Here is a 12,414-nt window from a genome sequence, read left to right as displayed (position 1 = left end):
ATGGAACCTTCTGATTCCTGAAGGAGACGTGCATGCTTGTAAACTTTGCACACCTTCGCGTGAACAGGCTCCTTTTCTTTGTCTTTCCCTATTTTATAGGGATTTCAATGTCATATTTTAGAGTTTAGTGCACAGTGTTCAGTAGATGCTGCAGTGTTTTTTGTATTGTGTGTACGTGGTTATTACTGCATGTGATTTTCTGTTTTTTAAAAGAGGTGTGTCGGGGTCCCTGCATGCAAGTGGGACTATTCCACATATATGACTAGTGAAGAGAAGTGTGATGCAGAGCTAGTATTACAAGTGAGTAACATTTCCTTTTAGCGAGACTCCCTTTTCTTTTGTGTTTACCCAGTGAGCTCTTCACTACTGTACTAGACATGCTGAGTGTCCTCATCAACGGCACACTGGCAGCAGACATGTCCAGCATCTCTCAGGGTAGCATGGAGGAGAACAAGCGAGCCTACATGAACCTAGTGAAGAAACTCCGGGTAAGAAGTAACCACGCGCCACTCTTCCTCACTGACGGCATCCTCTGCAGCATGCTGTGCATCTGAAAGTGCTGTATCCATACACAAACTGTGGTATCACGATTAGAGATGTGAATAGACTTTTATGAGTTCAGTGCTTCTGTGTGTAGCTCTGTAACCAGTGGTTGTGTACTGAACTGCATGTACTCGGTTGTAGTAGGATCTGTATTTCGATTTAGCCAATGTTTATTTATTTGTATGTCTTGCTTTCTGTCTCTGGCCTTTGTCTCCTGGCATTCATCTGTATCCACGCGTGCTTTATTCCTGAATACGTTTTGGCTTCCTCTAATGATTCCTAACCAGGTTTCTTCCCTGATTTCTTCTCTATCTGATGTCTTGTTCACTTCTTCATTCTGCTGTTGCTGTTTCTCGGTTCTGGACTGTTGTATCTTCTTATGACTTTCGTTCTACAGCTTTCCTTTTTTTCTTTGACCATATTGTGTGAGGTTCCTTTCACTATTTTGTCTCGCCAGCTTGCATTCCTTAGTTTTCTTTTTTTTTTTTTGTGCGCTTCCCCTTGCATGCTTTTGTTTACCTCTGCTCATATATCATTCTGCCATGGTTTGTTTTCCTGTCATTTGCTGTGGTTGTCTTATTTTTCTCTTTGCTCTTGTTGTTGCTTTTCTAAAATATATTGTAAAACAGCACCTCCGTTATTCACAGTTGTCTTTTGGTGGTTCTTTGTACTTGTCTAGAAAGTCTTTTCTTTCCTTGTCTTTTAGTTATTCCCTTTTTTCTGGTTTCTTATTTTTTTTTTAGGTCGAGGACTACCGGTCTGCCGAAGGCAGAACCGGAAGTCGAGATTTAATGTTTCCTAGAGTGGCTCCTTAGCCCGCCTCTCTTTTTGCCTCTCCTCCATTGGCTGGCTTCCTAAACGGAGGCCAGGCATTGGAGGAGAGAGCCGTCCCTCCAAATAGGCTCCGTCTTTTTCAGATTCGGGGGCGTGTTTCTTGCTGTTCTTTCCACTTTTTAGCCACGCCCTTTTAGAACAGCAGGAACACGCCCCCGAATCCGAAAAAGTTTCGGAGCTTCCATCCGCCATTTTTTCCCTATCGTCTGGCCGTGAGGATCCATCCGTCCGGCGCCGTGTTCATGCCCCATGCAAGCAAGTGTGGGATGATGCTCACTGCCGGGAGATGGCGAAGGCTGCTTCTGTGCAAGTCCCAGGATCTAGTGCCCGGGGCCGTTGTTTTTTTTTACTTCCAGCAGCGATTGGAAACGGAGATCTATCTGAAACAAGATTCAGAAAGCAAAACTTCCGGTGTTAGAAATTTGAGTGCCAGTGCTACGAAGTTCCGCCCAGCAGCTACACTCCGCCCTTGCCTCGCTGCAGTCTTTAAGGGAAACGGTTATTTGGATTAAGAAACGTGATACCACTTTTTTTGATACGTATCTTTCAGTAGAGGGGAGAACCTCGACATGCAGCTACACGCTGGGCTTCTCCTGCTATTTACGTCCACCCCCGAGCATCATCATTTTAACTGCGTGAAATCGCGTTTTTTCTATTGATCGTGCCTATATTGGAGAATTCCAGAATTAAATAGTAAGTGGTAACTGAGATCGTACCTAGTGCCATCGTGATTTATTATTTCTGGTCTCGTAGCGTAATTTATTCTAAAGTAACGCAGGTTTAAGTGCCCGTATTCTCTACTGGTTGTTGAAAAGCCCAATTCAAGTGGATCATGCTTGACACAGGGGCAGTTGGTAGACACCTGTGCGGACCTCTGATGTAATATGAGATCAGGTGTATGCGCGGTGTGCTTGAAGAGTGGCGTGCATTCTGTGCATGGGACAACTGGTGAGTGCTGTTATGAGAGCTCAGCTGAGATGTGCTCTTTTCGAGGTGGGCGTGTAAAAGTAACCCGTTGTTGGGAAATATCCGCTAGCACGGGGAAAACGTATTATCCCGTGGGTTGCCCTCGGAGCTTTATTTTCCGAAGACAGCCGAAGGGCAGGGTATGAATCATGATTCTAAGGGAATAACAAACGATGCACATCGGCACTACTAATCCGCAGTTAGTATGTGCGAGTTGAGTGTCATTGAGGAGTTATAACTCTACAGTGGTCGGTGGATTTTTACATCCAGACCTTAGCAGATTCTGGAAAGTGTTAAACGTCACTTTGCATCGTGACTATGTATTGATGTGAAAGTTTGTTGTGGGTATTCGATTGAAATGCAGTGTCCGTAAAACGAAGTGACTGATTTAGTAAGTTATCTCTTTCCCCTCCCCCCGATAAATAAAGAATAACGCCATTACGAACTCTGTGTATTACAAGGTATGTTTGCATTTAATACAGTGCTCGTATCCTGAACCTAGACCTGCTAAACAGGAGGATAATATATTTTAATGAGGCTCTATTAGTATTCAAGAAACGTGGGGTGTGAGGAGGAGCAGTCAACATCGGCAGTGTCTAGACTGCTTCAAGAAAGAATAGGTCGGTGCAATCAGATCTCCCTTGTTTGTTTGCTCATCCAGTATCAGAGAGCCTGGCGGCACGTCACGTAATTTCTCCGTACTGGAAAAATGAATGCGATCTTGTGTAATGTATGTGGTGGCCATGTAACTCACCGCTGTACGCACTGCGGTAGATGTTGCATTATTTAATGTTATGGAAGGTCAGTTGGTTAATGAGTTAATTGCGGATGTCATTGTCTCTGTGTATCCAGAGAGAAAACTGAATTCTGGTTACTGAGCTGGACATGTTTAATTTATAGCGCGACGAGGTCCCAGGCTGCAACTGAAAGCCCTGCGAATATGCAAGTCATTTTAATTTGTTTTATTGCACACGTTATAAGATAGGCTGCTGCAAAATGTACAAAGAGATTAAAAATGAACATTCACTAAAATGTGAGGTAACACAACACCGAAGCCAAAGTTTATATGCTGCATCAAAGGGAGAGTGAAAATAGTGGCATTTCTATTAAGATATGGTGCTGTTTTTATTTCCCCCAGCACTGGCACTCTTTAGGCTACTAGGCGCTAATGCACAACCCCTTGCACCATAGTGCAAAAGTGGCAGCGTTCTCTCATGCATAGGCTTTGTACTGGAAGGATATCCTTCCAGTATAAAAACTATGCTTTAATTGAGGGGTCTCTGACAAGAGCCATTTCTGACTGCTGAAAATAGCCCAAGTCACAAATGACTCTGACAGTTGTTGCAGTAGCGACCACTTTAGAGACAATCACAATAGTGACCACCCCTTCTAAGTTTCCTTTGAGATATATAAACAGTGACCATCCAGCTGTATGTCACTATATTGAGTGATGCCAAAAGACCACATCCAGAATATTGACGAATACAATAACATGAAGGTTCATACATATAGGTAAGTATAGATTTGCAATTCTAAACTCCACATCTGCACTCCTTGAAGCTGTATACATCTTCAAGATAAATAGATGTGGAGTTAAGAATGTAACTAACATTATACTTATTTATACTTACTTTCATGAAATTGCGGTAGTCTACAGTCTGGAACAATATTTTGACTGGGCGATATTTAAAATTCTATTTTGTAGTAGAACACCTCCCACCCAAGTGCCTAAGACCGAGTTATTAACAGCAATTTCAAGGAAAGCTTTTTCCTAATCAAATGCCTTCTCATGATTAATGAAATAACCACTGCAGTGCCCATTAGCACAGAGGAAGAAACTAAAAGCTATACATTTCTACAATTCGGTATTATCATTCAAAGACCAGCTTAAATATATTTTAGATTTTCATTATTTTGTTTTTAAATACCAGCATATCTCAAAATGTGAGATATTGGTTTTCTATCAAATACACACTTTAAAAAAACTTTTGCGTAGAAAATCAGATTTCATGCATGATCATTAAAAGTCAACTTGTCATTTCCCTAGTACAAATGCATCACACAGACAGATTACGTCTCACCTGTCCAGAGTTTACCATCACTCACCTGGGATGCCTTCCATAGTGCCGAAGATGGCTACATCATATCAAGTATGCACTCCATTATGTCAGGACTACAGTTGTGCCACTGCCGCTTACCATAATTCTAACAAACCCCACATGTCAGCATTGGACATTTTTCCAACAATAGCCACAATTTTTGATAGATTGCAACCATTGGGCCAAGCATACCCAAGATATGGCAAGGATAGTTACCATGATTAGTCCAAGAATGCCTGGCATGTGTCAAGATTTACTATTATTATGCCAGTGTCAACATTATGTCAATAATAGGCAACATTTTGCAAGACATTAAAGCCCTTATATTTGGGGCACATGATACATTTGGTGTTCCCTGACAACACGACCATCTTCCAGGAAGAGGAAATGCCTTTCACGAAGGGTCACAACACCAGACAGATATACAACCTATATATAAAACATATATGTGCATGCACACACACCCTGAAACATTTAAACAAATACGCTTACATACTTGCACCACTCGCATTACCTAAAACAAACAGTGCCGTTACTTGACTCCACTCTCACTCCAGCCATAGCTCTACCTGGCTACAAGATGGCTAACATATGGTTCTCACACATTTCCATTCTGTCTCAGGTAGTCCCGCACACGTTAGCGACTCCAGTTTGGCTATTGCACTTTTTTTCTGGTCCGATTTTCACACACATTGTATGACTGATAGAGTGGGGCTTTTAAAGTGACCATTTTGTATGTGACTGATTGAGAGTGAAGACAGGTAGCCATGTTGCAGGTACTGTCACAGTGTGTGTTTGTAAGCATGTAGCACTGCCATTGGTTTGACTACAGATCACGCCAAGGATACAGAGTTGTGTAGCGTTGCCTTCTTTAATAGGGTTAGATCTTCTAAGTTATGTACTATGCTGCGCTGTACTTTAGGGAGCTACTTCCAGGGTACTGGTGAGCTACTGGTAGCTCTCGAGCTATCCGTTGGAGACCCCTGCTTTAATACTTTTCCCACTATGAATGTGTGCTGTACAGTGCAACACACATGTAAAGATTGAAAAGTTAAGGCAAAGAGGTATGCCATCCAGCGATAATAATATCACCTAATGCCATAAAAGGCATTTGATTCCCTTGAATGGCCTTTTTTCGGGATGATATTACAACAGATGGGCTACACCCCTGAATTTATGTCCGTACACAACCAATGGCAGTTAGAGTAAACTGTTGCCAGTGCTGTCCCTAGATGTGATTTTTAGGGGCACACACTGGGCCATAGATAACAAGCATTTACAATGCAACGGTCTCGGCATTGTTAAAGTTAGAGCTATTGGCAGTGCTCATGACAATGCCGTTTCTTTAAATGTTTTAAAAACAAAAACATAAACAAAAATAAGGTCATGAGCAATGCCAATAGCTCTAACTTTAACAATGCCGAGACCGTTGCATTGTAAATGCTTGTTTACTTTTTACTGTTTCGTCTTTTCCCTTGATCTCCTCTTGCTGTTTATTCTATACTCTGTTAAATGTTTTGTTTTTGTTTCTTGGCTTCAATTTTTGACTTACTAGCTTGCCTTTCCTTGATTTATTTTCCATTGGCTTTCATGCCCTTTTATTTGCTCATTCATTCATTCTTCACGGTTGATTTGTTTGTCTTATCTTGGGTCTCGTGTTCTTTTTCCCGTGGCTCTCATCTTTTATTTTTGTTTCATGTGTCCCTTCTTTCTGATGATTTGTCTTTGAGTGGCAGTGTTCTTTTACCTCGTGTTTCATATAGTCCCTTTGTCTCGTCTTTCTTTACTTCTCCCCTCTTTCTTTGTTTTTATTATCTGTCTTTTATCTTTACCCTGTTAAGTACTAGTTCTAAGGCATGGCACTATTATACAACCATATGTACAGTCTGCAACTTTTCCCTTTTTTTTTCTTTCTGACTCTCCCTTGGTCTCTTCTGGCACCTTCTTTTTTCCTGCTCTCCTTCCCTCTGCAATATTAGCTTTCCCTGCCATCCCTTGCAAGGAGTCTTGTTTTTCTTGCCATCTTTCTCTCAACCATCTCTAAGCTGCTTACTTTTTTACCTCCATTCTGTGCCTCCCGTTTTCCTTCTTTCCTTACCTCTCCTGTCCCTTCCTTCCTTGACTCTCCCCTTCCTTCATTCCTTGGCTCTTTCTTTGTTGCCTTTCTAGATTTTCCATTATCTTTTTTGTATTACTTCCTTTCCTTCCTCAGCTTTCCCCTTGCTTCCTTGGCGTTCTAGCCTTCCTGGCTTTCACCTTTCCATCTGTCTTTCCTCACTCCTCACTCTCCACTTCCCTTCCTTCAATCAATCAATCAATCATTCGCATTTATAAAGCGCGCTACTCACCCATAAAGGGTCTCAAGGCGCTGGGGGGGGGGGGGGAGGGTCAGTCCTCGAAGAGCCAGGTCTTGAGCTGCCTTCTGAAGGAGAGGTGTTCAGGTATGGCGCGAAGGTGGCTGGGCAGAGAGTTCCAGGTCTTCGCTGCCAGGAAAGAGAAGGATCTTCCTCCGGCGGTGGCTTTGCGGATGCGGGGTACGGCTGCCAGGGCCTCTCCGGCGGATCGTAGAGTGCGCGGAGGAGTGTAGAAGGAGACGTGGTTGTTGATGAGTTTGGGTCCGAGGTTGTGAAGGGCTTTGTGTGCGTGGGTGAGGAGTCTGAAGATGATCCTCTTGTTGACGGGGAGCCAATGGAGTTTTTTCAGGTGTCCTGAGATGTGGTGGTGACGAGGGATGTCCAGGATGAGTCTTGCGGCAGCGTTCTGGATCCGTTGGAGTTTCCTCAGCAGCTTGGTGGTGATGCCCGCGTACAAGGTGTTCCCGTAGTCCAAGCGACTGGTGACGAGGGCGTGGGTGACGGTCTTTCTGGTGTCGGTGGGGATCCAGCGGAAGATCTTGCGGAGCATGCGGAGGGTGTTGAAGCATGCTGAGGTCACCGAGTTCACCTGTCTGGTCATGGTGAGGGATGAGTCCAGGATGAAGCAGAGGTTGCGTGCGTGGTCGGTGGGTTGGGGAGTGCTGCCTAGGGCGGGGGGCCACCAGGAGTCGTCCCATGCGGTGGGGGTGGGGCCGAGGATGAGGACCTCCGTCTTTTCGGTGTTCAGTTTCAGGCGGCTGTCTGTCATCCAGTTCGCCACTTCCTTCATTCCTTCATGAAGTCTGGTCCTAGCTGAGGTGGGGTTGTTTGTGAGTGATAAGATGAGCTGGGTGTCGTCGGCGTATGATATAAGGTCCAGTCCGTGTTTGCGTGCGATGTTCGCCAGGGGGGTCATGTAGATGTTGAAGAGAGTGGGGCTGAGGGAGGATCCTTGAGGTACGCCGCAGATGATCTCCGTGGCTGTGGATCTGAAGGGGGGCAGGCGGACTCTCTGAGTCCTTCCGGAGAGGAAGGAGATGATCCATTCGAGGGCCTTGCCTCTGATGCCGGCGTTGCTGAGGCGTCGTATCAGGGTGCGGTGGCAGACCGTGTCGAAGGCTGCGGAGAGGTCCAGGAGTATGAGGGCCACGGTCTCACCCTTGTCTGTCAGGGCTCTGATGTCGTCCGTGGCTGCGATGAGGGCGGTTTCGGTGCTGTGGTTGGTCCTGAAACCGAACTGTGTGGGGTCGAGGGAGTCGTTGGTTTCCAGGGCGTTGGAGAGTTGAGTGTTGACAATTTTCTCAATCACTTTGGCGGGGAACGGCAGGAGAGAGATGGGCCGGAAGTTTTTGAGTTCGGTGGGGTCTGCTGTGGGTTTCTTTAAGAGGGCGTTGAGCTCTGCGTGTTTCCAGCTCTCCGGGAAGGTGGCGGTGGTGAGGGAGGCGTTGATGACATCTCGGAGGTGCGGTGCGATGATGTCGTCGGCTTTGTTGTAGATGTGGTGTGGGCAGGGGTCCGATGGGGATCCGGAGTGGATCGAGTTCATGACGCGGGTGGTCTCCTCGGTGGTGGTTGGGCTCCAGGTGAGGATGGTGGTGATGTCGGTAGCGGGTTCCGGGGGGGGGGGGGTTCGTGTCGGTGGTCGGGAAGCTGTTGTATATGTCGGTGATCTTGTGGTGGAAGAAGGTCGCGAGGGAGTCGCAGAGGTCCTGTGATGGGGGGGATGGAGTTGTTTTCTGCGTCCGGGTTGGAGAGCTCTTTGACGATGCCAAATAGTTCCTTGCTGTTGTGGGCGTTGTTGTCAAGTCTGTTCCGGTAGGCTGTTTTTCGTGCGGCGCGGAGGTGTTGGTGGTGTTGGCGGGTGGCGTCCTTGAGAGCTGACATGTTCTCTTCGGTCTGGTTGAGGCGCCACGTCTTCTCGCGGGCGCGGCATTCTTTCTTGGAGTCCTTGAGGTCGGGGGTGAACCAGGAGTTTTTCTTGTGGTTGTTGGTGCTGGCTTGAGTTTTCAGGGGGGCCAGGAGGTCGGCGCAGTCGGAGATCCAGTTGGTGAGGTTGTTGGCGGCTTCGTTTGGGTCGGTGGTGCTGGTGGGTCGGTTCTGGGAGAGGGTTGATGCGAGCTGATCCGTGGTGATACGAGTCCAGTGTCTTCTTAGTGGTTGCTGGGTGTGGTGGTGCACAGTGGTCTTCTTGAAGATGAAGTGGACGCAGCTGTGGTCCGACCAGGTGAGTTCGGTGGTGTGGCTGAAGGTGATGTGTTTGCTGGAGGAGAAGATGGGGTCGAGCGTGTGTCCGGCGTAGTGGGTGGGTGTGTTGACTAGCTGTTTCAGTCCCAGGTTGGTGAGGTTGTCCAGTAAGGCGGTGGTGTTGTTGTCGGTGAGGTTCTCCAGGTGAAAGTTGAGGTCTCCTAGGAGGATGTAGTCGGTGGACGAGAGTGCGTGAGGGTTGACGAAGTCTGCGATGTCTTCGCTGAACTTGGTGCGGGGTCCTGGTGGTCTGTACATGAGGGTGCCTCTGAGGGTGGTCTTGGGGTCGCTGTGGATCGTGAAGTGGAGATTGTAGGAAGGTGGATATCTGACTATGGTTACCCCCAAATTTTTGCCTAGTGTCTAGCTGGTTTTTCGACTTAGTTGGCCTGAGATCCTGCTATTCAGGATCTCAGCCTGGCTGTTCTCTCTTTAAAATGGACTCCATGTACCCTAGGTACATACCCAATTGGTTGGATCACCCTGTCAGCCCCTGTACCAGTGTACACTAGGTACCCAGGGCATTGGTGTACCCAAGGCCTGCCAGGGGCTGAAGCATGTATTATGCCACCCCAGGCTTGGCCTAACAATTTGACACAACTGGCTGATCACTCAGCTGGGGTAAGTTGGTGTAATCACCTCTTACTTAGGTGTAGTATACCTATACCTAACCTTAAATGAGACACCTGGTAACCTACAAGTCACTCCTATGGCAGGCCTTAACAATCCTGAAGGCAGAGTGCTTGGTTCCATGTGAGATGGTGCTCTGGCATGAGCTGAGCCTGTCTGCAGTGGTCGGAACAACTTCCTTCTACTGTTTCCAGATATCGTCATACCATATACTCTTAAGTGCATTATGAACCTCGCGGTTAAATGCTATCTTTGGTTTGGCTTTATCAAAACATGTCGAGTAAGGTGTCATACGAATTGGAATACTAACCCCTCGCCAATTCTGGCGACGGGGTTAGCATTCCACCCTTCTAGAGGGACACGACATGTACAGTACCTGAAACCCGGGTAAAATCAGACATAGCCTCAGCTCCACAAAATGGATGCTGCCACCACAGACACAAGTCTTCCCTCCTGCTGCTGGGAGTCCTTCCAGCTTGGGAGGTGTGGACAAAGGGTTTCCTGCCAGGGGAGGTGCAGGCACCACCCCAGACAGGATTTTGTGTATTGGTCAGGTAGGGCTTGAAAGAAACCAGACATGCCTGTGGCTCACAAGGAGCCTCGGTGCATATGCCAGTTCAAACCGGTCCTGGGGCACACCAGTCCCGGGCCTGGGGCGAGCTGGACAAAGGATTGGGGGTGTAACCACCCCCTTCCTGGTCCCACCCATAGGGAGGGACCTAACAGGTAGTCCGGCCCCTAGAATCCGCTTAAAGGTAGGAGCTGTGTCCTAAGACTTCAGACATCCTGGAATCAACTTGAAACTAAGAAGAAGACGGGAACTTCGACATTCTGCTGCACAGAAGACTGAAGGAAATCTCCCCTGTGGTCAGGGAGTGACCACCTTGCTAACGCAAGCACCATCCAGCGAATCAACGTCTGCTTTGCCGCCGCCTCCCGCCGGAGCCCGAGCCCAGAGACTGACAAGACCTGGACCTCCAGACCTCTCACCGCCCGATCCACAGTCCCTGAAAAGAGGAGACCCGTGGAGGCACCGAGACACGTGGAGCCAGCCATCTTGGAACGACTACGACAAGCTGACAAGTGCAACAACCGAGGCTCCCTCCAAGTTGTGCTTTGGGATCTGAGAAGCCCAACCCTCGAGCAGCATCTGCACCAAAGGTGAGCCCTCCAGCATCTCCACGATCTGCGTGGGGCCCTTCTGCATTTTGCCACTCGACGCGCCTAACCGGTTGCTGGCCCGCTGGCTAGTAGCCATCTTGGCGACGAACTTCACGAAATACACCGCTGGTCTGGTTGCTCCAGACTGGCCCTTGCTCCCCTCCAAAGGAGCAGTCCTTCTGACCTTGCTGGTCAGAACCATCAGCTTATTTCATCTCCTGCAACAATTGCTTTTGCCAAGGCTTGTTTGCTTCGATCAAGTCGCCGACACCGCCGACAGCGAGACCCTGCGTGGGACAGCTCGTGAACCGACTCCTGGACGTCGTCGACCTCCAGGGACCACGTGGCTGCAGAGACAAGCTACACCTTTCTTCCTGTTTGCACCCGACATTGCCTGGTACCCACCTGGTGCCACGCTGGTCACTGGCTAGTGACTGTGAACACTGTCCCCTCTGCTTACAGGTCTTCAACATCTCCGATCCACTCTTGGATCCACTGCATCTCTCCCGGACCGACCGCCTGCAGCATCTTTATCTTCAGGCTCCACGGAACAGATAGAAGAAACCCGACGCACTTCGAGGCCTATGCACCCGCTTCCTGTGGGTGAGGTAAAGCTGGCACACCTGTGCCCAAGTGTAGTATTACATCTCTAGTGCCTGTGTTCCAAATCTTGAATTCCTAGTCCATCCGGAAGATCCTCTTTGCAGTAACTTTGTACTTTTTACGCACCCATTGAAACCTATGGGAGCACGCGTGTGACTATTTGCTCTGCACACGCCACCCGTGGACCTCCTGGTCACTAACTGAAGTTAGCTCCTTGTAGGCCCAGCGATTCTAGAGGCCCTAGGCCTTTTCCCTTTTCTGTTCGTGGTACTTATACCACTATTTTAGTATATGGTTTGAGAGGCCACCAGGGCCTATCCATATAGAGTGCAACTTCTGTGTATTCTACTGTAATCTTGTTTGACGATTTGTGCTCCTGTGCTCATAAAGAGACTAGGGGTTACTTTGAGAAATAAATACATATATATTTTGAATATATATCTGTGTGGTGTCCTTTCATTGGTATAAAAGGGGGTTGCATTTGGTAAAACAGCTGGCTTAACACGCTTCACGAGTTTAGCCTCAAAGACTGCTTAGCCTACGCTACCACTAGGGCAGCTAGTCCGAAAAGGTTGACTTACAACCACACCATAAGGGTTGCTTGGCATGGTACAAGGTGATCACTTTAACTAGTGAGCATCATATACCAGGCCAACTTCTCACATTGGTGGCAGCGATGGGATTTGAGCTTGCTGTGTTTTACCATTGTAATCTCTTGGTTACCAATTGAAAGATCACATAGGTACCTGTAGGTACATATAAAACAAGATTAGATATACATAAGTTCTACTGAACTTAGTTGTTGTAGAGCAAAGGGAGTAGCACACCCTGACTACAACTACTAGATAGGTTTAGTAGGTAAACCCAAGTGTAGGTAGATTGCAACACATCCACCCACACTTAAGAGCAATGGCTGGGGCAGAGGGGTCCACTGTACCCATCTGTTGAGAGTGACCCCCAGAGGGCACCATCCATCTTTG

The 12,414-nt window shown here is 47.5% G+C and overlaps 1 protein-coding gene across 7 annotated transcripts in view; it reads left to right on the top strand.

Moving 5' to 3' along the window:
- The window catches only part of MED12 (mediator complex subunit 12), a 956,599-nt gene that overhangs the window by 697,773 nt on the left and 246,412 nt on the right, over positions 1-12,414 (top strand). For all 7 annotated transcript variants that reach the window (XM_085608424.1, XM_085608427.1, XM_085608421.1 and 4 more), the window contains one exon: positions 353-488. In XM_085608424.1, coding sequence (XP_085464550.1) covers positions 353-488 — 136 coding nt within the window. The remainder of the gene's footprint in view (positions 1-352; positions 489-12,414) is intronic.

Source organism: Triturus cristatus, chromosome 5_2 (assembly GCF_964204655.1).
Source record: "Triturus cristatus chromosome 5_2, aTriCri1.1, whole genome shotgun sequence".
NCBI lineage: Eukaryota > Metazoa > Chordata > Amphibia > Caudata > Salamandridae > Triturus > Triturus cristatus.
Note: the sequence above shows the minus strand (reverse complement) of the source record. Positions and strands in the feature narration are given on the sequence as shown.